Raw genomic sequence first — 25,276 nt, forward strand, 5'->3', positions numbered from 1 at the left:
TCTCCCTCCCAGGTTCAAGCAATTCTTCTGCCTCAGCCTCCCAAGTAGCTGGGATTACAGGCGCGTGCCACCGTGCCCGCCTAGTTTTTGTATTTTTAGTAGAGACAGGGTTTCACTATGTTGGCCAGGCTGGTCTTGAACTCCTGACCTTGTGATCTGCCCGCCTCGGCCTCCCAAAGTGCTGGGATTACATGTGCGAGCCACCGCGCCTGGCCTATCCTCACTTTGAACATGTGGAGTTTGTCCCTTTGTGACGATGTCCTATGATCTTCATTCCCACTTGGTCACCTGACCTTGACTCTGTCTCAAAAATAAAATAATGGCTTACTCCCACGAATGAGGGCATTTTACCTGCCATTCGAGGATGGCTGGGCCTGCACTCTGTGGGGAGGGGGGGGTCCTGATTGATTTGGTAGTTTAGACCTTAGAGGTAGGGGAGAGGAAAATTTGGGCCACATCAGGATGCCTTACTCTCCAGCTGCAGGATATATAGGAATTTCCCCAATTTGTGTGTGTGTGTGTGTGTGTGTGTGTCAGTCTCACTCTTGTTGCCCAGACTGGAGTGCAGTGGCGCGATTTCGGCTCACTGCAACCTCAGCCTCCTGGGCTTCAAGTGATTCTCCTGCCTCAGCCTCCCGAGTAGCTGGGATTACAGGTGTCCGCCATCACATACCTGGCTAATTTTTGTAATTTTAGTAGAGTTGGGGTTTCAGCATGTTGGCCAGGCTGGTTTTGAACTCCTGGCCTCAAATGATCCACCAGCCTTGGCTTCCCAAAGTGCTGGGAATACAGGCATGAGCCACCACGCCTGGCCCTTCACACCTAGGGCCTCCATTTGCTTTATGAAAACAGCCCCTTGTCATTTGGGTCGTCAAAAGATGTCTGAGGGCACTAATACGCTTAAAGGATCAGCCAGGAAATAGGGGCCTCTCAGGTGACAAGGAGGCACAACCCCAACCAACCCCGATCTGTTCTCAGCTTCACAGGAGGCCCCGTTTTGAGAGGTGCATGAACGTGTGGCCCACGTTCAACAACACTCAGGAGAGGGGAAAGAATGTTCAGGACACACTGGTGAGAGCAAAGGAAGCTGCTGCTGGGCTGGGGCTGCTGGGAAGTCTGAGAGGTTCTGTAGCAGGACACTCACTCGCTGGTGGCTGTCCCCGGGTGTCACCTAAAACCGCCAGGTCAGAAGCACCTTTTCTCCGGTTGGCTCAGGAAAACTGACAGACTCAGGGATGGAATTTTTTTCTTTTCAGAATTTCCAAGACGTACAGATCTCTCCAAGCATCCCAAAAGGCGTATGTTCCTGGTGGGGCCGAGGGCCTGCTCTTGGAGACAGATAGCGAGCAGCGGTCAGCAGCTACTGAGAGCTCAACTTCCCCTCTAGAGACAGGCTCTGCCCCTCAAGTCCACCTGGGTCTTGGCTCTCTGAATCCTGTCCGAGGGTGGCGAACTTGAGGCCCTCCTCCCTGCCCCCAGTGTCTCACCTCTGGGCAGTGCTGCCCACCCTCCTTCCTACCTCGAGTGAAGAGACAGGGGCAGGTGGCCAGCCAGGGGGGGTGTTCAGTGACCTCACGGGTCCAGCATGCACAGGGCCTGGCCCCACAGCCCAGCACCCCTCCCCACCTGGCCTTCACAGTTTCTTCTGCACCTGGTGACAGGTGACATTCGCCTGCACGACACTCCCGCGAGCCTGGTGACGGACTGGCAGCTCGGTGAATTCCAGCTGAGTGCCTGTGATTCCACCCCCTTACCTCCCACTCAAGTGACAATGTAAGCATGACCTCGAACTTGACCTCGTTTGTATCTATTCCTCTCCCAGTCACATTCCTGTCAGCCCTCACCATCCACCCAGACCGGGTTACAGAACACACAGGCGAGCCTGGGGCCGCAGGTTTCAAAAACTCACTTTATTCCAATGTGAAATGAGGACGTGATGGTTTAAAAACAAGAAAAAGTTCTTGCTCAGCGGTGGGGATGCTTTGCTTGCCCGCTCACGCCCATCCCCTTTGAAACAAGGTGTCTGGACAGACCACACCCATAAGCAGCTCTCCGCAAACCCAGGCAGACACCCGTCTCCTCCGGGTCTCAGGGTGGCCACATCCTCCCCCACCAGGGCTCTGACAGCAGGCACAGAGCAGCAGCACAGGCAGGGTGGAGCGGGAGCAGCGTGTGGGGGCCCCCGCCACCCCCAGAGCTAGTCTCAGACCAGGAAGGGAGCTGGGCTCCAGAGAAGCGACATCACGTCGGCACCTGTAACTCCCGGGATCCGTAATTCGGCCCTGCTTCCCCCAGCCCCGCACCCGGCCCACTGTGCGTTCGGCAGCTCAGGTTAAAACTGAGGGGAGGGATACATTCAGACCGCAGGCCCCAAGGCTACGCCCAGCTGGGTGCAGGGAGTGGGGAGCCGAGTCAGAGCCTGTGGCAGCGCCACCCACTGGGCTCTGAGGGCCCAGCAAGCCAACCCCGACCCCTCCGTTCGGGAGCAGCAGCCAGACCAGGCCAATCACAACGGCGGCTCCCGTCCCGCCCCAAACTAAAGTGCACCCCAACCCTCCAGCCCCGCCACAGAGCTCCGGCTCCCCACCCCTCCCCACCAGGTTTTTCGGCTTAAACCCTGCACTTTCAGACAGGCTGGGCCCGGGGGTGGTGGCAGCCAAAGCAGCAGCCATCATGTCGACCAAACAAATGACCTGAGAAATCCCGTCTGCGCGTCACCCACTCAGGAGTCACCCACTCAGGACTGGCTCGGGCTATGTACAGGGGAGAGGGACGGTCAACACTCACAGCCAGGGACGCACTCGCACACGCCGGCCGGAGGGTGGGGGCCGAAGCAACACCTGCCCCCCAGCCGGGAACTGATGGCCGCACACGCCATTCACGTGTCTCCAATGGGGGCCTCTGCATCATCTATTCATTGAACCAGCGCAAAAACACCTTCTGCGGGGCAGGCAGGCCAGGCTCCCAGGAGGATACGGGGGTGGGGTGGGGTGAGACGTGGAGGAAGAGGGCCTTGCTTCCTCTTCCGCCCGCAGGCACGCCCCCTTCTCCCGCAGTCGGGCTCCCTGGTGACGGGGCCGCTGGCTGGCTGTCCGTGTGTCTCCCTCTCTATCCCTGCACGCCCGGAGAAGGGTCCTTGGCAGCCGGGGGCTGGGAGCCCAGGTCTTCTGGGGCCCCCGCTGGCGCGGGCTCGGTAGCCATGGGCTCCTCGGCTCTATCCCTGTTTCTGCTGGCCTCCTGGAGCTGGTGCCGCCGCGCCACCTCGGCTTTCAGATTCTCCAGGTCTTTTTGGCTGAGGATAAGGGTGGGGATGGAGGTGGCTCTCAGAGGAGTCCTGGGGGCTCCACCAGCCTCCCGGCTTTCCTGTGGGATAAGCTCAGGCTCCGCGCTCTATTCAGTGGGAAATGTGTGTGAACAAGCGCTTCCCTCCTGAAGGCGGAAGGTCCCTGAACGCGGAGAAGGTAAGGACCCCGCACCTGACCCGGCCTCGGGGCTCCCCTCGCTGCCCTCGGTGGCCTCCCTCCAGCGCAGGAGGAGGAAAGCGGAGTTGGGGGGCTGCTGCCACGCCTTGCTGACCAAATCCACTCCCCACAGGAGGCCACACTGCTTGTGACCACCCCGGGGAGCCCGGGGCCTGCTCCTCAGGCCCACCCCGCCGTAGAATGGGAAGCGGTGGGGAGGGAATGAAGCCGCTTCTTAGGGACTGATGGGAAGACGCCAAGATACTTTGTGTGAAGCAGAAACAGCAAGGTCTTCACTCGCGGAATGCGAGGATGCTGAGGAAAATAAGCGGGGCGGGCCGGGCGCGGTGGCTCACGCCTGGAATCCCAGCACTTTGAGAGGCCGAGGCGGGCGGATCGCAAGGTTAAGAGTTTGAGACCAGCCTGGCCAACGTGGTGAAACCCCATCTCTACTACAGACACAAAAATGAGCCGGGCGTGGTGGCGGACACCTGTAATCCCAGCTACTGGGGAGGCTGAGGCAGGAGAATCGCTGAACCCGGGAGGCGGAGGGTGCAGTGAGCCGGGATGGCGCCACCGCACTCCAGCCCGGGTGACAGGGCGAGACTCCAACTCACAAAAAACCCCCAACCGGGAGACGCTTGAGTGGGGCGGAGGCCTCACCTGAGAGGAATGAAGAGGATGCCGTTAATGACGTTCAGCTGCTCCAAGACGCTGGCCATGCTGGGGGCCGTGAACTGCGGGGCGGGGAAACCAGCGGTGAGCGGGGCTCCCGGGCTCGCCGGGCCGAAGGGGCCGCTCCGCCCCGGACTCACCTTGAGGGGCGGGATGTTGGCGCTGGAGCCGTTGCGGTAGATCTCATTCATGGTGCGCTGCAGGGCCACGGCCTGCTGGGTCAGGCACTTGAGGTACTCGGAGCTTTCCTTGGTCTTCTCATGGTCCTCGCCCAGCTGCGGGGAGGCGGGAAGGGATCAGGCCCCCCGTGCCCCCGCGGCCCCGCCCCCGCCGCGGCCCGCCCCCGCCCCCGCCGCGGCCCCGCCCCCGCCCCCGTGCCCCCCCGCCCCCGCCGCGGCCCCGCCCCCGCCGCGGCCCCGCCCCCGCCGCGGCCCCGCCCCCGCCGCGGCCCCGCCCCCGCCGCGGCCCCGCCCCCGCCGCGCACCTGCGTCTTGTAGATGGTGTAGCCCTCCTTCTCGTGCTGCAGGGCCGACCGGAACTCAGCTTTGCTCTCGTAGACTCGGGCGACAAGGTGGTGGCTGCCGGGAGGCGCGGCGCGGGGCGAGGGAAGGGCATAAGTGGGCTGGGCGTGGGGGCCTGACTCGGGGGCCCGGGGTCTCCCGTAGATCCCTCCCTGGAAGCCACCGAGGGGAACAGCAAGTCCAGGGCTCAGAGAAGAGGGGGAGGTCGAGAGAAATTTTCTCGGGTGGAGGAAGACAAGAGCACTGGGTCTCTTCCCCGCCCCCGCCGGTCTGCCCCGCAGGCCTCCGCCGGCCTTGGCGTTTGGGCGGGCGGCCCCTCACCTGAGGGCCACCTTGAGGGCCTTGGGCCCGTGGTACTTGGTGCTGACGGCCAGCGCGTTCTCCAGGAAGCGCAGCGACAGGTCGTACTCCATCACCCCGTGCAGCACCAGCCCGATGTTGTTCTGGGGGCAGGCGGTGGGGGGCCCTGGTCAGCTCCCGGTCCCCTGGGATGGAGCTGGGTCCCTGCCGCCCCCCCGCCCCAGCACTCACGTCCAGCAGCGCCATCTCGGGGTGGTCTTCCCCGAACACCAGCAGCATGAGGTAGCGGGCGCGGTACAGCAGGCTCAGGGCGGTGGACAGCTGGCTGCTGGCGAAGCAGTATAGGGCCAGGTGCATCTGCGGGCGGGGCGGAGACAGGTCAGGATGGCCGCGGACCCAGCCCCTCGCATCCCCCGGCGCGGGCGGCACTCGCGACTCACGTATTCCTGGATGGTGTTGGGGTGCTCGGTGCCCATCACCCGCTCGCTCATCAGCACCGCCTTCTGCTGGTTACTCAGGGCCTGGGGAGAGACAGTGGTGGTTGCCGCGGCGTGGGAACCCCCACTGCACCCAGAGCCCGCCTGGCCCCGGCCCAGCAGCCCACGGTGCCGCTCTGCAGGCTCCTGTCCCCTCCGGCTGCGCCCAGCACAGTGCAGCAGGGGGGAGGGGGATCAGCAGCAGCTGCTGCCACACCTTGAAGGGCAGGTCACGCTCCACAGAGAGCTCCACACACCCATGTCTTACGCCCAACAAAATCTCCACAAACACCCAAATACAAACCTGAAACTACTAAAAATGTTACCAAAAAAAAAAAAAAAAAAAACCTGAGCAGGGGTGGGTCCCTTGAGGTCAGGAGTTTGAGACCATCCTGGCCAACATGATGAAACCCCATCTCTACTAAAAATACAAAAATTAGCCGGGTGTGGTGGCTCACGCCTGTAATCCCAGCTACTCGGGAGGCTGAGGTGGGAGAATCGCTTGAGCCCAGGAGGTTGAGGCTGCAGGGAGTCGATATCACGCCACTACACTCCAGCCTGGGTGACAAAGCAAGACCCTGTCTCAGAAACAAACAACCAACCCACCCATTTATAAACAGAAGAGAAAACAGTCCCTTTGCAGGGAGTAGGGATCCTAAGACATGTTAACCCTGAAACAGCCCTGGCCAGGCAGGGCACCCAGAACCCCACCACAGCCTCCACCAGCCCCGGCCAGGCAGGGCACCCAGAACCCCACAGCCTGCACTGGGCACAGAGGACGTGGGAGCTCGGTGGCATGCTTCCTGCCCACTCACGGAGTCTCAGGAGGCGTCCTTGCTGACACCCTGTGGGGGGGTCCCCTGCCATCGCCTCCCAGAACTGACCTCACCGCAGCACAGGGTGCTCCCGAGCTCTCCCGCTCGGGACACAGTTACAGAGGGGTGGAGCCAGGGGTGGCCTGGGCAAAACCAGCGACTTCCTGGGGTCTCCCTGGACTCCACCCACTCCTCCGTCAGGGGCCCCCTCACTCCCCATCCCCCAACACGAGGCCAGGCCTTTGCTGCCACAGCCCAGAGGGTACCTCTGCGTAGTCGCCCATGATGTAGTGGAGGCGGGCGAGGAGGCGCAGGCAGGCGCAGGTCTCCACGTGCATGGCTCCGTAGACGTTGTTAAACAGGTTCAGGGCCTCATTGATGAGCTCACAGCCCTCCTTCAGGAAGCCTGCAGGGCACCCCCAGGGGTGGCAAGGTCAGGACGGGCCATGGGGAGCCCCCACCTCCACCCAGCCCCACCTGGCCACGCACCCTGCTGCACTTTGGCCTGCCCGCTCTGGAAGAAATGGAAGGCATCCGAGGCCTTGGGGTTGACGTGCTTGACCACGGGGAAGATGTTGAGCACGTCCTCCTCGGTGAACGCAGGCTTGTGGCGACTGTCGAAGCTGTACTCCTTCAGCAGGACCTGGGGGGCAGCCCCCCCCCACCACAGGAAGCCTCAGGCCCAGGTTCAGCGGGTTGGCACCTCCCAACCCACCAACGCTTGCGCACAGACGGCTACTATGAAAAAGCCACTTCCCCTGTGGCCCTGGCCAGGAGTGGGAGCCTGCAGCAGGGACGCAGCGGGGACACAGCGGGGATGCTGTGAGCTGTGCCCACCTGGATCCCTGTTTTCAGCGAGATCTCCCGCAGGAGCGTTATCTTCTGCAGGCCGTAGGTCTCCACAGCCTGGTCCACGGTCTCACTGAGGAGGGAGCAGGGGGCCTGAGCAGCCCAAGCACCGCCGGGCCCCCCCCCCAACACCGCCCCACCCAGCTCCCCAACACTGTCCAGCCCGGGCCCCCAACACTGCCCCACCCTCCACCTAACACTGCCCCACCCGGCCCCCGGGAGCCTCCCGGCTGCCCTCACCCTCCAGCACCCAGTGATCTCCACAGCTGCTCCCTCTTCTCTCTGACTCCCTGGCCTATGACCACAGGCCTTAGACGCCATCTGGGAGCGGGTGGTGGCCGCCTCATCTGCCCAATCCCACCCACCCCACCGCCCCTGCCCCGCACGCACCACTCGAGGTCGAAGTCAAAGTAGTTCTTGGCCTCCTGGCAGATGTTCTTCCAGAGCTCCTGGGGGGTCATGACAGCCCAGGCTGTGTTATCTGCAGCCCCTGGGGGCCGGTTTTTCCTCCTCTTATTCCGCTTCTTGGAGACCAGCTCGTCGGCAGGCAGGTGGGCCACAGGGTTGGGGTAGGAGCTCAGGAAGCAGTTCAGGAAGTGGCTGATGGCGGCTGAGAGGCCGGAGAGCTCGACTCCCTGCGAGGCAGGTTGGATCCGAGTCATGAGGGCCCTCAGCCCCACCTCAGGCTCTTTCCCGACGCCCCACACCACCCTCGGAGGCCATGGCCAGCCGCAGAACGGACGGGTGGCACCTGTAAGTACGTCTTGAAGATGTGCTTGGCCGAGCGGGTGATGAGTTCTCCAATGCCGATTTTCTGGAAGGATTCAGAAGGGAGGTCTTGGTCAGGCCCCCGGCCTCCATCCCAGCCCCACAGCTCCCGTTCCGCCCCACCCCGGGCAGCACTCACAAAGACGTGGTCCAGCTGGTGGCGGGCCGGGCTCCGCAGCACCAGCTCCAGCACCTTGCCCAGGTAGCGCATGTTGATGCCCCGCTGGCGCATCACCTCTGCCAGCGTTGCCCCGTCCACGGGCAGGACCGCGTGCTCCATGCAGTCCTTCACCTGCGGGCTGCAGCAGCTCAGGCCCCCACCCAGCTCCTCTGCCTCCACCCAACTGAGTCTTTCTGGGGGAGCACAGCTATCCTGGGAGGCCCTGGAGAAGGACCCCGAAGGCTCCAGCTCCCAGTCAGGACATCAGAATGTGCCCAGCCTCTGGCAGGAGCGCAGGGAGGCAGGGCCAGGGGAACGCAGGCCAAGAACCAAGAGCCCGGTGGTGGTACAGGCCCCCTCTAACCACGTGGGAGAAGCAGAGGTGCCCGCTTGGGGGCACTACTAGACCCCCAGCCCCGTGTCCTGAGGCTTGGAGGCCATGGTGTTGGGGGAGCACCCAGCATCCTGGGACCAGACACAGAGCCTGCGGGAGGAGGAGGAGGATGGGCAGCCCCCACTGAGCTCTGGCCCCGTCCCCCAGCTGTGCCACCATCCAGGGCTCAGAAGACTGGATTACCAGCTGCCAGCCCACACGGTGGGCTCAGCAGGGCCTGTGCCCTTGACCTCTGGGGGTCAGGCTCCCCATCTGTCAAACGGGGATGTCCACTCAGGGAAAGCTGAAAAAGTCACTCCTGCGAGCCTGTGTTCATGGGCCTCCAAGTCGGAGACAGATGAGGGACCAGCACCCTCCACACAAGCCCCACCCAGCCCCGCAGCCCCTCCCTCACCAAGCCAGGGATCTGGCAGGAGAGCAGGAAGGCAGCCGCGTCCTTCAGCAGCTGCTTCTGGTCCCGAACTTCATCCTGGCAGGACTCAGGGAAGCGAACCCCTGGAGGAGGGAGAGCAAAGAGGCTGAGCCAGGCAGTGGCAAGACAAATGCCGCCTGGGGCTGGCGGGGGAAGCGCTCAGATGGGGGACAAACCCACCAGCCCCAAGGGCCCAGGCCCCCCAGCGAAGCTCTGGCCCTGGAGGGCTCCTGCGCTGGCCGGCCCCTACCACTTGCCTGGTGAGAAGATGTCAGGATTGAAGCGAATGTCGAAGGCGGTGCTGCTGATGGAGCCGACCGCCTTGCACGCGTTGCGGATCACCTCCCGGCTCCGAGGGTCTGCTGTGGAGACATGGCTCCATGAGACACGGGTCCCCTCTGCCACCGGTGGAGCTGGGCTGCGCCAAGCCTCGCCCCCTAGCTCCTTGCAGAGATGTCTGCCAGCCTCTCCCAGGTGGGGGTCATAAGCCACCCTGGCAGGGCCAGCCCGGGCTCTCTCCCGGCCATCTGCAGCAGCCCCACCTGTGCCGTCGTCTGCGGCGATGGTCTCTGCCAGCTCCTTCACCTTGGCCAGGCCGCTGGCGCTGCTACCGTCCTCCTCACTTCCCGCCTCCTGTCCTGGAGGGTCCTCAGACTTGGACTCCAAGGAGGAAGGACCACCATTTTCCAGGGAGGAGGGGGTCTCCAGCTGGCTGGCGTTCCGCTGCATCAGCTGCAAGGCGGCCAGCTTCATAAAGAGGAGGTACCTGGAGCAGAGGAAACAGGGCAGAGCAGGAGCTGGACATTGGGGAGAGGAGCTCTGCTGGCCCACGGCTCCCGGCAGCTGGGGCTCCACACCCTGCAGGCGTAGGGCACCTCCTGGCCGGTGTGCATGAGTCAACGCAGAAAAACCAAGATCTCCCAAGACAGGAAGAAAAAGGCGGCCGGGCGCGCTGGGCTCAAAGTGTAATCCCAGCACTTTGAGGCCGAGGCGGGCAGATCACTTGAGGTTGGGAGTTCGAGACCAGCCTGACCAACATGGAGAAACCCCGTCTTTACTAAAAATACAAAAAATTAGCTGGGCGTGGTGGTGCACGCCTGTAATACCAGCTATTCGGGAGGCTCAGACAGGAGAATCACTTGAACCCGGGAGGCAGAGGTTGCGGTGAGCCGGGATCGTGCCATTGCACTCCAGCCTGGGCGACAAGAGTGAAACTCCGTCTCAGAAAAAAAAAAAAAAGGCAGCTGCGTTCTGGAAAGTGTGGGAAAAGAGGAGCTCCCCATCCAGGTCAGGGCTCTCAACAGTGACAGGAAGCCACTGGCATTTGAGAGTTACTCATGCTGCGGGACCTCTGACATGGCCATTTCCCCATTTCCTAAGCACTAAACACCAGCGGTGGGGACCCCCGGTGCCCCACCTGCCCGCCCCAGCACTGGGACAGTCACAGCCATCCAGACTTCCAAGTGCTCCTTAAGAGAACAGTGTCCGCCACAGCCGCATTACCCGCCTGGCTGCTCGCGAGTCTGCAGCCCGGGTTTCTGCGCTTGGGAGCCTGACAGCAGGGCAGGTGGGGACGGGTCTCCAATGACTGTGGCTAGACGGAGCCCTTCTTCACTCTCCAGCGCTTCTCCCTTCAAGGACCCAGCCCCGGACCCACCCAGGGCGCCCGCACTCCCTGCAGCTGGCCCCGGCCCTGGTCCGGCAGGGCCGCCCCTCACCTGTGCTCCACGAAGGCGTCCACCAGCTCCTGGCGCAGGCAGCAGAGCTTGTGCCGGTGGGCGCGGGGGAAGCCGGCGCGGGCGCATTCCTCAGGCAGCTCCTCGCCAGGCACGGGCAGGAAGTTGAGGTCCGGGGGGAAGGTGCGCAGCAGGTCCAGGATGTAGTGGCGCCCGTCGTTGCCAATGATGCCCTTGCACTCGACCGAGGAGCAGAGCTCCACCTCCTCGTCACGGTCGTTGAGCACCTGGTGCCGCAGGATCTTGAGGGGCCGACTCGTGCGCTCCAGCAGCTCCAGGTACCGCGGGTGTGACACCACGGTCTTGCCGAAGTCGATGGAGCCGTAGATGACGCTCTGCTCCTGGTCCCGCTCCAGGATGCCGGGGATGATGGACTGGGCCGTGACCCGGTAGCCGCGGTAATCCACCACCACCGTGCCCAGCGTGTACAGCCCCTCCACGTCCACCGCGTTGTACGTGCGGACGCCGTTCAGGTCGTTGGTGGGCGCCACGTAGGCTGCCACGTCCCCCCCGAAGTCCTTGTAGTGGTCTCGGACGTCGAAGCCCAGGCTGAAGAAGATGTTGTTCCAGATGAACATCTGCATCTTGGTCTCCTCGCTGGGGTTGATGGCCATCACGTTGCCGTCAATGACGGCCATGGCGCCCCTGGTGGCTGCCGCGGTGAAGTCGCTGTGCACCTGGCGGGGGTCGAGGAGGGCAGGGTAAGAGGCCGCGCCCACAAGAGCCTGCATCCACCTGGCCAAGCGCAGGCACCTAGACCGCGGAGGCAACTGGGCTGCCTTGGAAACCCAGGGACCCGGAGCCTCAGTTTCCTCATATGCAGAAAAGGGCAAGAAAACCATGTTTTGGCCGGGCGCGGTGGCTCACACCTGTAATCCCAGCACTTTGAGGGGCCGAGGCGGTCAGACCACTTGAGGTCAGGAGTTCGAGACCAGCCTGACCAATATGGTGAAACCCCATCTCTAATAAAAATACAAAAAAAATCAGCCAGGCGAGGTGGCGCGCGCCTGTAGTCCCAGCCATCCGACAGGCTGAGGCAGGAGAATTGCTTGAACCCCGGAGGTGGAGGTTACAGTGAGCCAAAATCACACCACTGCACTCCAGCCTGGGGGACAGAGTGAGACTCCATTTCTAAAAAAGCGCAAACAAACCAAAATCCCCACGTTTGGAGAATACACTTGTGCTGAGGGAGACAGCAGGGCTTAGTGATTAACAAGCGTGCGCAGGTTTGGGATCCACCAGTTATGTGCCAGGCGAACTTGAACAGATAAAGGTACTGACCTTTACAAGTTGTCCAATATATTATAGGAAATAGTCTCTATAACGCACTTGGCACCATCTCTGGTGAAGTCGGTACCCGAGAAATGAGTTTTTGTTTCTACAATTATCATCTCTAGGCAGTATAACTATGGGAGGTTGCTTGTTTTCAGACAGGGTATCACGCTGTTGCCCAGGCTGGAATGCAGCGGCACGAGATCCGAGCTCACTGAAGCCTCGACTTCCCCTGGCTCAGGCCATCCTCCCACTCCAGCCTCCCGAGTAGCTGGGACTACAGGCACATGCCACCATGCCTGGCTAATCTTTTGTATTTTTTGCAGAGATGAGGTTTCACCATGTTTCGTAGGCTGGTTTCCAACTCCTGGGCTCAAGTGATCTGCCTGTCTCAGCCTCCCAAAGTGCTAGGATTACAGGCGTGAGCCACTGTGCCTGGCTGAGATTTCTTTTTTTTTTTTTGAGATATAGTCTTGTTCTGTCGCCCAGGCTGGAGTGCAGTGATGCAATTTCGGCTCACTGCAACCTCCGCCTATTGGGTTCAAGCAATTCTCCTGTCTCAGACTCCCGAGTAGCTGGGACTACAGGCACACGCCACCACACCCAGCTAATTTTTGTATTTTTAGTGGAGATGGGGTTTCCCCATATTGGCCAGGCTGGTCTTGAACTCCTGACCTTGTGATCCGCCTGCCTCGGCCTCCCAAAGTGCTGGGATTACAGGCATGAGCTACTGAAGCCGGCCTGAGATTTTTTTTTTTTTTTTAAGCAACTGCTTTTCCTCATTTCTTTTAGTAACCCAGCACTAATAACTTTTAAACCCCAGCAAACTAAAAGTGTTATGCAAATGAGCTCCCGCCCTAGAAGGGCCATGGCTGGCCAGTGCTCCCCCAGGCAAAAGCCCCGCAGCAGTCGCGGAGGGTGGGAAGCTGCACGGCCCTGGACACTCAGTCCCTACGGGAAGTAGGGCCCGCTCCTCCCAGGGACTCAAAGCCTCAGAGAGGCCAGAGAAAGGTACTGGGATGGTCTGCTGGGAGGTGGAAGGCTGGCAGACCCTGCGGGAGACGCTGACTGGCCTTCGGGGAACCTGACAGGGTTAGGGCTGCCCCTGCCTCCCTTGCTTTCCTCCTCTCCATGAGAAAACCCGTCAGCAGGTGGACAGCGGGCCTCAGACTGCCGGTCAGCAGAGGCTGCAGGCACCTTGAATATGGCCCTTTCTCGGAGCAGCCGCTCAGGCAGGTTCTTGCGAGGCAGCTCCCTCGTCGTCTGCAGCTCCTCATTCCAGTCTCGGGTCTGCAGAGAGGTCAGGGAGGGAGAAACGAGCTCGGCCTGTGCCCTGTGCCCCGCTCCCGGAAGTCCCTCCTTCTACCTTCCGAAGAGCCCCAGACTCCCAAATGAAGTCAAGCACGGGGCCTCCGGGGAGGTGCACGGAACCAGCCCAGCACCCAGGAGGGCAGGGCCAGGTCGCAGGCACCTGTCCAGGAATGTGCTCCTCGTAGCCCAGCCTCGAGGTGTAGGCGTCCTCTGCGCGCACGCAATCCATGGCATGCTCCGCCTGGGGGGCTGTCCAGCTGTACACCTGGAATGGGGTGGCGATCCTCTCGAACGGGTGGCGCTGGACCCTGTGGCAGGCAGGGGAGGGGGAGATGGGGCAGCCCACCAAGCTCAGAGCCCTTCCAGGGGCCCCTTTTCTGAGGCCCCCGCCTGCTCCGGCATCTCCCACCCTGAGACACTGCCCTGGAGCCAGATGGAAGTGCACGGGCGCCTCTCCTGCGGCTGCTGTCTCGGCACTGGCCGACAGCTCCCTAGAGCGGGGACTCCAACACTGGGGGCCCAGGGCGGTTTCTTCAGACAGAAGCACTGGAGTGCAGGTGGGCCGGCTCACCCCATGCCCCCGTGTGCCATGAGACAAGGTGGGAGGGGACGAAGGCACTACCTTTTCTTCTGCAGCACAGCGAAGTTCTTCTTGAAGGTCGGGCTGATCTGGTTGAGCAGCTCCACTAGGGAATGGCTTAGGAAGCGGGGGCTGGCGGGCTTGGGGTTGAAGTGATAAGCTGTGGACCTGCAGGGAGGGGGCGGGCACTGAGCGGGGGCCCAGGTGTCTGCCCAGACCCAGGACGGCTGGCACGGCAGCGGGGCGTGGTGGGCTGGCAGGGACTCACTGATTCAGGTAAAAGCCCCGTGTGGACGCGGTGATGCTGACTTGCCGGTCCTCGGCCGTGATCACAAACAGGTACATGAGGTCCCCGTGCATCTTCCGGTTCCCCGGGGGCGGGTTCCAGCCGCTCATGGTGAGTACTTTCAGGCACTGCAAGGGCTTCGGGAGCGGCCGAGTCTGAGGGGCCAGGCCTCTGGTGTGGGGCCTCCACCCAGCCAGGGACCCTCTTCCTCCCTCCCCCAGGATCCTACCTTCCAGTCACGGTTTTGGGGCTGCAGGGGACACAGTGGCCGCTCCCGGCTCCCTGGCAGGATGTACTCGGGTGGTGTGCAGTCGATGGGGTCCATCTCCAAGCCCTTCTTCCGCTTCCCGCTGTCTGAGGGACCGGAGGCTGGTGGTCAGCACAGGGCCACCCAGGGCCAGCTGTCTCCCTACCTCCTGATGGCCGTGGTCCGGGTGCCTCAGGCCCAGGCCCCTTGGCCCCTTCTCCAGCCCCCCACCTCCGTGCTCCCCGCCCTTTGGCCCAATCCCCGGCCCCAGTGCCTCCCGCACCTCCCAGGTCGCCGTCTGTGAAGACACTCAGGAAGGACAAGGAGTTGCAGTCAACCCCGTTGAAGGCATCGGATGGGTCCAGGCTCTTGAGCAGGTCTCGGACATGGCGCACGTGGATGCGGGCCTCACGCACCGTGTACGGCTCTGTCAGGAAGGCAGGGAGGGGATGGCGTTACCAGGGCCCTGCACCCTGAACAACCTGCTCAGCAAAAAACAAGTTTTGGAGGTGCTAACACAGTGGTTTTAATTTTCAACTTTAGGTTTCCGTTTTCAAATTCCACTGTGAACACATAAGCTGGAGTTCTGGTTTTGACACCACAAACATACACACACACACACACACACATACACACACACACACACACACACTCACACACTCTCTGCCTACTGGTGAGCAGGGATCTTTGTTCATAAAGAACTTTCTGCCAAATGCCTCTGAAGCACACACAGGCCTCAGGCGTCCACAAGGCTGCCTGCTTTTGTGCGCCAGTGTGTCGGCTGGGCAGGGCTTTTGGAGCTGTGGGACTTCCACACCACAGCCTTGCCCTGCTCTCCGGAGGCAGCCTCATGTAGGGGTGGCCTGAGGACTTTCCAAGGCCCCCAGTGTCAACACTGCCCCTATGTGGTTTCATGGGATTTTAATGGCAGTTCTTTTGGTGGAGGGGAGAGGTTCCGTGATCAACTGTGGCCGCTGTTGAGCCACAGACCTTTTCCGTCACTGCTCTCAACAGGTGGACACGCCCTGGGTGTGGAACCCAAGCAGCTTCTACCCAGAAAACTCGAGGCCACAGACCAACCGGATGGCACCTCCCCGTGCCCAACCTCCCCAGTCTAGGGCTAGGAAACGTTTGGGACTTCTCATGGATCTCTACAGAACTGAACTGCGCTGACTTCATGCCCTGGGATGGTACTGCCTGATTTTTTTTTTTTTAGAATCACGGCTCTGTTCTTTTGTTTTGTTTTGTTTTGTTTTGAGACGGAGTTTCACTCTTGTTGCCCAGGCTGGAGTGCAGTGGCACGATCCGGGCATACTGCAACCTCTGCCTCCCGGGTTCAAGTGATTCTCCTGCCTCAGCCTCCCGAGTAGCTGGGATTACAGGCACCTGCCACCATGCGCAGCTAACTTTTTGTATTTTTAGTAGAGATGGGGTTTCACCATGTTGGCCAGGCAGGTCTCCAACTCCTGACCTCAGGTGATCCACACGCCTTGGCCTCCCAAAGTGTTGGGATTACAGGCGTGAGCCACCATGCCCAGCCCACGGCTCTGTTCTTTAACCCATGGGCCGTGAAGTTGGCGGATATAGGTGTGCTGGCCTGAGAAGCAGACCTGTGCTCCAATCCTGCCTCCATGAGCTCATCCGTGACACAGGGACCCTGGCATGGATGGTGCTGCCTGCCTCTGCCTCCGTGGGCCCTCCCCCGGGCAGGCTGTCCAACTTCCAGACCAACCTTCCACCACACGCAGCACAGAGCCCTCCTGCAGCCCCTCGACACTGCGCAGCTCCGAGAAGTGGTCCAGCACGTTGCCATCCAGGTGCAGTGAGAAGCAGGTGCGGTGACACGTGTCCTCCCGGTCCATGAGCACCTGGTGAATCTCCTGCACCATCTCCTGGGGGGACACCTGCAGGGAGAAGGCACCGCCCGCCCCGGTGAGAGGCCACATAGCGGGGAGAGAAGGCCCCAACCGCCCCGGTGAGAGGCCACGTAGCAGACAGCAAGGACAATATCCCCTTGTCCCCAGCCCAAAGTACCTTGGTCCCCAGAATAAATGCCCCAAATACTCAGCTATCCCACTTTCTGGCTTTTAAATCCAGGCCGTGTCCACACATGCCATGCCCTGTGTGTGCAGCCTGGAGCCTGGCCCACCGACTAGGCCTGCAGACCAAGAGCAATGCCCGAGCAGAGAAGGGAGATGAAGAACAGGGGGACAAAAGACGGCAGGCTCGCCCCCAGCCTTGCCCAGTGCTAAGGTGCCTGGGGCAAATGGCTTTCCCCTTCCAGAAGGGGTGCTCTGGGGCCCAAGCCTGCGGGTGCCGAGACATACGACGGCCCTGTCTCGTTCCCCACTGAGTCACCGGCTTGCAAGACCTCCATGCTGGCTCTGCCCTTGGAGATAACCCAATACTACCCTCCCCTCTGGCAGATGGTAAAATCACGGCCCAGAGAGAGGTAACTTGCCTGAGGGCACAGAGCAAGAGGCTGGGGAGTCCTGGGATGCCAACACTTCCCAGCCACTATCATTCCCCTCCCCACATAGGGCTGGCAGGCCCAGCTGGTTGCTGTCCTCTAGCAATGGGGCAACGACCTGACCCTGGGCTCGATTCCCATGTCCACCACGCTAGCTGAGTGACTCTAGGGAGGGCACGGGATCCTCAGTTTCCTGCCACAAAGTGGGGCCGGTAGGAGCACGAGCAAGGCTGAGCTTTCCAGCTCACCCTCCCCAGCAGGCTCAGGCCTGGCCCCCAGCACCCGTTCCTCCATCTTACCTGCAGGGAGAAGGGCTCGATCCCAGGGGCGAGGATCTTCACAGAAAAGCCCGTGTCCTGAATGACAATGACTTCCTGGCCGGTGGTCTCATCTCCCGGGTCGGCCTCGTCAAGCCCATTTTCCCTGGGTGGCTCGGCCGCCGCCTCCTCCTTCTTCAGGCTCTCTGGGCAGTCCCCGTTTAAGAGCATGACTGATGGCAGCTCTGCGGGTGACAAGAACGGGTCAGAATCAGGCAGCCTCACTGGTCGGCGGGGCCGTCCGCCTGACCCGACACGGGGACACGTGCCTTCTGGAAAGGCATCTGCACGCCCTCGAGAGCCCCAGCCACACGGTCGCGCCTCGCCCTCCGTGCACCTGCAGGCCACTTCCACACCCAGCCGCCCCTCCCAGCCACCGTTCCCTGGCCCACTGTGGTATGGCTTGCACCTGAACCCATGTCCCAAACCACTCTCCCCAGGGCCACCAAAGCCACCCTTCAAGCCAAGCCCGAGGGTCTCCTCCGGCCCTAACACACCTAGCTTCCCAGCAGCAGCTCCCCTCTTCCTCTCCTCTCCTCTGACCCCACACAGTGCCCTTGCCCCTCCCTCTCCAGCTCCATCCTCTTCCATCCCTCCTGAGCTGTGGTCCTGGGCTGCAGGGGGGCTGCAGGGGAGTGCCTAGGCCCAGCCTCTCCTGTTTCTGACCCCACCCCCTCCCATACACTCCTGCCTCCTGGCTCACACGGCCAATCCTGTCCTCTCTCCAGCCTTTTGGACCAAGGAGACCGCTGCCTCCCAGGCATCAACATGTGGCTGTCCCTGAGGCATCACTGAAGCCTCGTCTTGCAGGGACGGAACTCATCTTCCTCCTCAAACTGGCACCTGCTCTATCTAGTCACCCACCCTAAATCTCCCAACCCATCCACGGGACCCGGCCTCTGCAGCCACTGCCCTGGGGCAGGCATTTCCTCTCTTTCAGCAGTGCCACCTGCAACCCTCCTAGGAAGCCCACTGCTTACAAGACCAAGCTTCTCAGGCCAGCGCTCTCAGGCACCCACCTGAAGTCAGCCTCAGCTCCTGCCTGCTCCCTGCTGAGGTCTAAGGACACCACACCATGCAAGCCTGGTACCGCCCACAGCCCTCCCACCGCTGTGCTTCTGTGTCTGTGCTGCCCCTGACATCCCATTCTGTACAGCAAACACTGACTCACCCTTCAAGGCCTAGGAGACATAAACCTTTTCCACAGCCTGCCCAAATGACCCTTAATGGCAGAATCACACTCCCTCCCCCTTTCATTCCCAGAGACATTCGGCTGCACCCAGGGTGGCGTCCTCACCAGCAGCTCTACCCACCACCTTCTATCTTGCCCAGGCTCAACAAAAAAGGCAACAAATAAAGTACTTACTGCAAACCTCTAGCTACATCCAATATTTGAAGACAGCACCCAATTCACATGCTCCAGGGTGGGGAGCAGGTGACAAAACCTTGCATTCCTACCCAGGCACCAGTGGAACAAAGGAGAGCCCCCTGTTCCACGGAGGAGCCAAGGACCGCCTCTCAGTAACCCTCCAGCAGACACGGGCCTGCCTGGGCACCCATCTAGGAGACGAGGACCTTGGCCCCCAGGATCTGTCCATGGGCCAGGCTCACCTGCCTGGCTTGGCTTGAAGTTCAGCGGTCCCAACTCTGAGGAGGGCCTGGGTTCCCTTCCAGAAAGAAGAGCTCGCCCAGCACTGCCCATCCCATCTAGACCCCACCTCCCCTTCCCCACCCGGCTCTCAGGAGTGGGGACAGGTGCCTTTCCCAGAACTGTGTGGTCCCAATCCGGACCCACCAGAAACACGGAGCAGGAGCCTCAGGGAAGGGATGAGGCCAGTACGGAAAGGCAGAGACCGGGGGGCCTGGAGAGAGTCGCTCCCTTTCCCTGGATCCCCACGAGCAAACGAGAAACAGGACCTCTAAGAGCTCAGAGAGTCTCTTCCCCCTTACCCCAAAGAGGGGTATTTGAAGCCCAGAAAGGCTCAGAGCGTGGCCTAAGGTCAACCAAGTCAGAACGGGCCCCAGACTCCCTCCTGCAGCCCGCACCCTACGCCGCGGCACTCCCTCAACTCTGGCCACTGAGGACCTTCAGTAACTGTGCGTGTCATGGCTCTCCAACCCCACCCCACCCTCTCCAAGCCTGCAGGGGACTCCCAGGAACCACGAGGATGTACAAAGACCTCCCTTCCAGGATCCAACCGCCCCAGGAAGGGCACCCCCAATCCCCTCGCACGTGAGCAGCCCCACACACCTGCCTGACTCTAGTGACAGAGCAGAAAGACAGCTGGGGCGGTGGTCGGTCAGCTTGCCAACAGCAAGAGGCAGGGCAGCCAGGTGGAGGAACTGCCCCCACAGGGTCCCTGAGAAAGGCTGTGCTGGCTGCTAAGCCCCTGGAATAAGGGGAGAAGCAGGAAGGGCCCCCACCCAATATAGAACAGCAGTTTTGAGCTATGAGATCCCAGAAGTGGGGAGTCAAATACCTAGACAGAGACAGCCTGTGTTCTTTCGCATGTCTGGAATGGGAGGACAGAAAGGAGGGAGGACAAGGCAAGGTGGCCACGGCTCCCACTCTCCTTCCCCAGCCCAGGGAGACGACCCTCAGGGGGTACCTATTCCCTATCCCGTTTCAAAGGAATGCAGCTGGCTCCCAAGGGGCCTCCTCTCCCCAGGACAGCATGTTCTGCCCTAATCCTTCCTCCTAGGAACCCCGAAGGTCTCCTCACCCCTGGATGAAGGCCGAGCGATCTCCCCCGCAGGCAGCTGGCTGGCTCACCAGGTCCCGGTGCTCACCTGGTACAGTTGGCAGCTGCCCTCCCCTCGGCTCTGGAGTCTCAGGATGGCCGTGGCAGCAAGGCAGCCGGCTCTCCAGCTCAGCCCCAGCATTGCCCGGGTTCCTCGTTCCAGCCTCTGCCGCTACCCTTGCCCTAATGCAGCCAGTCGGCCCGGGGCTGGAGCTCTGGCTGGCTTCGGGTTTCAGTGGGGCCAGGCCTGCCATGGCAGCCCCAGGAAGGGCACACTCCCCCTGCCTGGTATCCCGCTCAAGGTCGGCCAGAAGGACGGCTGTGGGCCAGGAGAACCCAGTGGCCCCAGGACCCCAGGACCCCAGGGGGAGCTGCTATCAGCACTCAGGCCCACCTCCCTATGCCCCCTAGAGAGGGGGTCACTGCCGGCAAAGCCGCTAGGGGGATCGGAGAACCTAGAATTTGGGGTACCTGGACCCCTCAAGATTGAGGGCCTAGGAGACTGGCTGGCAGGGGCAGGGCCCAGCAAGGGGGTCCTCTCCTCCGCTCCCATCCCAGTGGGGGTGAACAGGACCGCTTCTGCCAGCTGCCGCCAACAGCTGGCACAGACCCGGGCCCAGGCCATAAGGTGGCTGCCTCTGCCCACCAGTCCCAGACACTGAGCACCCCACTGTCCCTGGGCCAAGGGCCTGGCTGGGACCTCTGGCTCCTGCTGCCCCCTGCAGGTGACCTGGCTGCCAGCCCCTTCCTGGGAGTCACTGGTTCTGGTGGAAGGGAGGGGGATGGGCCCCCAGCTTCCCAGAGGACAACTGCACCCGTGCCCCTGGCCTCCAGGCTCCATCAAGAAGCTGGCAGGCTCCATCTTCCCTTCCCAGCAGCCCCGGCCCTGCCAGGAGGGAACCAAGTCTCTCCCAGGGGAGAACAGAGCTGGCAGCAAGAGGCCAGTGGCCGCACGGCGGGGGAGGAGGTGCCCAGCTGGCCAGGGCGCCTTCCCAGGGCCTCTGACATGCTGCCAGCACCCAGTGAGGGCTGCCCCAGCATCCACCCTACCCAGGGTGGGCGGGAGCCAGGCTCTCACTCCATCCCCTCCCCTCCAGAACCAGGGATCAGGCAGACCCTGGGCTGCTTCACAGCCCCCATGGAAGGTTCTGGGTCTCACACAATGACCAGAGGAGAAGGACCAGGCCTAGACAGAGCCCCTCTGCTCCTACCCTCTCCTGAAATACACCCTAACCCTCCGGAGAGAGGGGTGGGGCAGGGCAGCCTGGCAGTGACCCCAGAGAAGTGTTGACAACCACCTGCACTCTGATTACCACAGAGCCAGGACTCACGCTAGGCCCAGCCCACGGCAGCTCCCTAAACTGCCGTGCCAGCCCATCTCACCTGAGGAAACTGAGGCTCCAGAAGGCTAGGAAGCAGCTGCCCAAGGTCACAGAGGCAAGAGGAGCCAACCCAGAGCAAGAAAAAACCAGGTGTTACTATCACATTTGGGATTAAGTTTAAAAAAAAAAAGGAAAGAAAAAACAGGAGTGTCAGACGCCCAAGCCCATGGCTTTTGAGTCACTCCCACTGAGCGCGGGCTACCCACCCGCTCCCGCAGACCCGCGGGCTACCGACCCGCTCCCACCAACCTGCTCCCGCCGACCCGCTCCCACGGACCCGCTCCCACGGACCCACTCCCACTCAGCGCAGCCCACCCACCCCCTCCCGAGGGGCCCGGCTGCACCCACAGGTAGGCTGCACCTGCCTCCTCCTCCAGGCCTCAGCCTCTACTTGGGGGGCAGAACTATCCCAGTCACAGCACTCCCCAAGGCCTCTACACCCTTGGGCTCATAGCCCAGGGGCACCTCTGAGGAAGTGAGCTTTAGGGGAGGGGAAAGGAGGTCTCCTGCAGAGCGGGAGAGCCGTGCCCCAACAGCACTCTGCATACACGCAAACTCAGATGCTAGTGAAGAGACAAAGCACACCCTTGCCCTGGCCTGGAGGCGCAGGGAGCCCAAAGGTGGCAGAGAGGAGGAACTAGAAAAGAAACTTAGGCCTCCCAGAGGACCTGTGTGCTGCCCAAGCCAGGCACAATCTCACTCAGAAGACTGTGCCAGGGCCAGGCCACACCCCAGCCAAGGCCTCAGCAAGTGAGGCTCCAGCAGGAAGTAGGGTCCTAAAAGGTGCATCACCCGTCCCAGGAGCCCAGGGCTTCAGGGAAAGGCAATGGGGCAGGCAGGCGGCCTATGGAAGAACCTACAGACCAGGCACCTGTTTGCCTCCTTCCTGTCCCACCCAGGCCAGAGGCAGGTGTTCAGGGCCTGAGGACAGTTCAGAGTTCCTCAGGCTGCTCTCCCCACATCCCATCCAAGATCCTGTTGCGGAGCTCCCATAAGCCCCTAGACTCCTTCCCCAGCTGCCAGCCTCCTCCTCCTCCCCCTCTGGGCCTCAACTCCAGGGAGCCCTCCCCTGGGCACAAGGAACCTGACGCACCACTGTGGACCTGAAAAACCTGCCTGTTCTCTTAACCCCTAAAAGCCGCTGTATTCCCAGGAAGGTAACCAACCCTTGCCCCCAACCCTCAATGGCCTAGATCAGCAACTTCCTAAGGGGGCTGAAGAGCCTTCCAGAGCTGGATCTCAGAGGTCAGGGGCCTTGGTTCTGATGCTCAGGTGGGCCCCAGCTGGGGGGTCTTCATTAAGGCTCCGTCCTTCTTTCAATAGATCCGGGCTGGCTGTAACGTAAGTCCTAGCTAGCTGTACTACCTTCCCAGGGACGTAGGAGCCCATGTCCTGCCCACGAGTATGCTCCCAGTTTCCCCAAAACAAATAGCTGTGCCCTTCCCTGACGCAGTTTACCCCCGACAGAGCCCCCCCACCCCCAGCAGAGTTAGGAAGGGGCTTCACTGACTCCCTCACAGAAATCCTCCAACAGACGCTCGTCGGCCCCCTAGTTCTCAGCATGGGATCCAAACCAACACGCCTGTCCCAGCTTCCTCTGGGCCAGGCCACGGCAGCCTTGGCTTGCTGGCCATGAGCTGGAATCCAAACACTTCCCTTAACAGCTAAATCGCTGTGTGACCTTGGGCAAGTCACTTCGACTCTTCGGGTCTCTGCTGGAGGGGAAATCAGCCAACCTCCTCTCATCCAGCCTGCCCCCACTGATTCAGAGCCACATCAGCACAAAGCCTGGTAGGTTGGGGCGATGAGCATCTGCTATTCTGCCCAAACCTTGGCCTTGTCTAGACAATCAGCAGTACTGCCCCAGCACCTGTCCCTCACCCCAAGGCAACTCCGCTATGATGGGAACAGGGTCAGAGGGCTGAACGCTGTCCCCATCCTGATTCCCAAGTCAGCCCTGGCGCACTCACTGAAGCTGGGAAGGGAGATGATGAGGCGTTAAGACCACGAGTCCCAACTGAGGACAGTCGACGGAGGAGGGAGGGACTGCGGGACAGGAGTAGCTCTGCACCTCCACTGCCACCCGGAGCAAAGAGGGCCTGAGGAAGATGACGACTGAGGGTCTGGGAAGGGGATTCCAGCCCCAAGGCTGGAGTCTGAGACACGGTGGAGGGAACAGAGGGAAGAGAAGGGGCTCAGGAGAAAGGGAAAGCAGGCCCCACCCGAGACAAGCTGCAGCCACTGCCACAGTCACCACCATACAGCCCCCATGGGGGATCGCTGGGAGCTTGACTCCACACTAACGACCTTTGCCTTAAAAACAGTAACTCTGGTCTGACCCACTTTTCGCAATAAGGCAGGTTAATGATCAAGTTCTGGCACAAACACTTCCCCCTGCCAAGGAGTTTGGCTTTGCCCCATGCAAAGGCAGACGCCCCCTACACCAGGTCGGCCGAGCAGGCCAACACACCTGAGAGTCTCCGCCACAGCCTGAAGACCTGAGGTTACAGCCTGGCCTCAGGGCATGAACCAGGGACGCCCCTCACAACGCACACCCCGCACCTCGTGCTCTTCCCACAAACCAAGCCTGGGAAGCCTCGAGCGGAGCTTCACTCCCAGGGCTGCAGCCCTGCGCACAGGGAATGCCTGGGAGGCCGCCGCGGAGCAGGTGCCGAAGGGGGCTGTCCCGCAAGCGTCGGAGCGACCCCAGCTCAGAGAGCTCCCATTCTCGGGCGCAGAGGGGGTGGGGCCGCCGATTCTCTCGGTCTGCGGCGGCGGCGCACCCCGAAACCGCGTGTGCGCGCACGTGTCCCTGCGATGAGGCGCGCGTGTGCCCGCCGAGGGTGCCAGCCGAGGCTGCCCTCCACGGGACCGCACGTGCGAAGCCCGGGCCGCAGCCGGGGGCGACTGTGAAGGTGACCTTCAGCGCGGGGGCGACCCGGTGGAGGCCCCAGCGAGATACAACCGGGCCCGACGCGGAGGGAAGGCGGCGGTCCCCGCGGAGTCCCGAACCCGCCCGCCCTGGTCCGGCGCCCCCCGCCCAGCGGCCCGCTGGCCCTGGCCCCGCTCACCGGCCGCGCCCGGCCGCCCCTTGCCCCCGGCCTGCGAGCCGTGTTCCCGGGCGCTGTCGGCCGGGGCGGCCGCCGGCAACTCGTCCGTCTTGATGACCATGGTGGCGGGAGCGGGCGTCCGCCTCGGCTGTCCGCGCCGCCCGCCGCGCCACTAACCCAAGTGCCCTGCGCGCCGCGGCCGCTGCGGGAAGGACGGAGTCACCGGCCCACGTGGTGCGCGCCGTGGCCTTTGACCCCGCCGCCGTTTCCCTGCCCCGCCCTCGCGCCCGGCCCAGCCCACGGCGGCCCGCGAGGGACAAAACGCGCCGCGCCTGGTTCCCCGCCCACGGACGCGGTGACTTTCCAGAACGTCTTAAAGGCAACGCACTCTGACTCAAGGCCCAGGGAGGCTGGGCGCCCTCGCGGGGCGGGGCCTCGGGGAGACTCCCTGCCGCTCGCTGCCCGTCGGGCGGGCACTGTGACCTTGGGTGGACACTGGTCTGGTTCTGCCATGGCTAATCCTCCCCTCTCCAAGGATTCCCTGTTTTCTTTTGCAAATTTGCTAAATGACCGCGCAGTCTGTCATCTGCGGTGTTCGCGTGACCCTCAGCGCCCTCCCCACCCGGCAGGCCCTTTCCCGCCGAATGGGTGCGGCTGGATTATTGAGGGAGTGGAGGGTCGCTTAGGGCACGGGCACGAGAGGCGAGGGCGGGACATGGCTAATGGGGATCAAGAGTCAGAATGGACCCGCCAAACTTTGCCCCGAGCCAGAACGGGCTCCCTACCCGCGTCCTCGACCCGTGGGTCCTCACCTCCAGGCTGGTGTCCTCATTTTACAGTGGAGGAGGCCGAGACCAAGGTCACACAGAGAGCGAGGGGTAGAGCCGGGTCTGACTCCATCCACAGCCAGGACGCTTTACAGTAACTCGTGTTTTTCACTTGGCAGGGGCTTGGCGGGGACGGAACAGTGAGGTCAGAGAATGCTGCAGAGGGGACATTGGGACCAGGTCTTGCAGTGAGTTGAAGTGCTCCAGGCAGAGAGCGCGCGGTGGG

The 25,276-nt window shown here is 62.1% G+C and overlaps 1 protein-coding gene across 2 annotated transcripts; it reads right to left on the minus strand.

Annotated features, from left to right (window-relative positions):
* Window positions 1-1,889: 1,889 nt before the first annotated feature.
* On the minus strand, window positions 1,890-24,482 carry CLUH (clustered mitochondria homolog). Of its 2 annotated transcripts, none has more exons than XM_034941264.3 (26): window positions 24,245-24,482; window positions 17,033-17,235; window positions 15,996-16,167; window positions 14,547-14,690; window positions 14,246-14,370; window positions 13,999-14,153; window positions 13,773-13,898; window positions 13,311-13,458; window positions 13,037-13,129; window positions 10,550-11,244; window positions 9,374-9,597; window positions 9,089-9,190; window positions 8,814-8,914; window positions 8,005-8,157; window positions 7,849-7,911; window positions 7,488-7,732; window positions 7,086-7,170; window positions 6,738-6,891; window positions 6,515-6,654; window positions 5,398-5,478; window positions 5,189-5,314; window positions 4,979-5,100; window positions 4,621-4,714; window positions 4,277-4,411; window positions 4,125-4,198; window positions 1,890-3,292 (listed from the first exon to the last, which is right to left on the minus strand). In XM_034941264.3, exons 1-26 carry the CDS (start codon window positions 24,342-24,344, stop codon window positions 3,109-3,111), a joined length of 4,044 nt encoding a protein of 1,347 aa, XP_034797155.3. In that variant the 5' UTR covers window positions 24,345-24,482; the 3' UTR covers window positions 1,890-3,108. The 2 variants fall into 2 exon arrangements, with proteins under 2 accessions (XP_034797155.3, XP_034797154.3); XM_034941263.3 differs by having other exon boundaries at window positions 9,089-9,193.
* Between the last annotated feature and the right edge of the window lie 794 nt (window positions 24,483-25,276).

Source organism: Pan paniscus, chromosome 19 (assembly GCF_029289425.2).
Source record: "Pan paniscus chromosome 19, NHGRI_mPanPan1-v2.0_pri, whole genome shotgun sequence".
NCBI classification, from domain to species: Eukaryota; Metazoa; Chordata; class Mammalia; order Primates; family Hominidae; genus Pan; species Pan paniscus.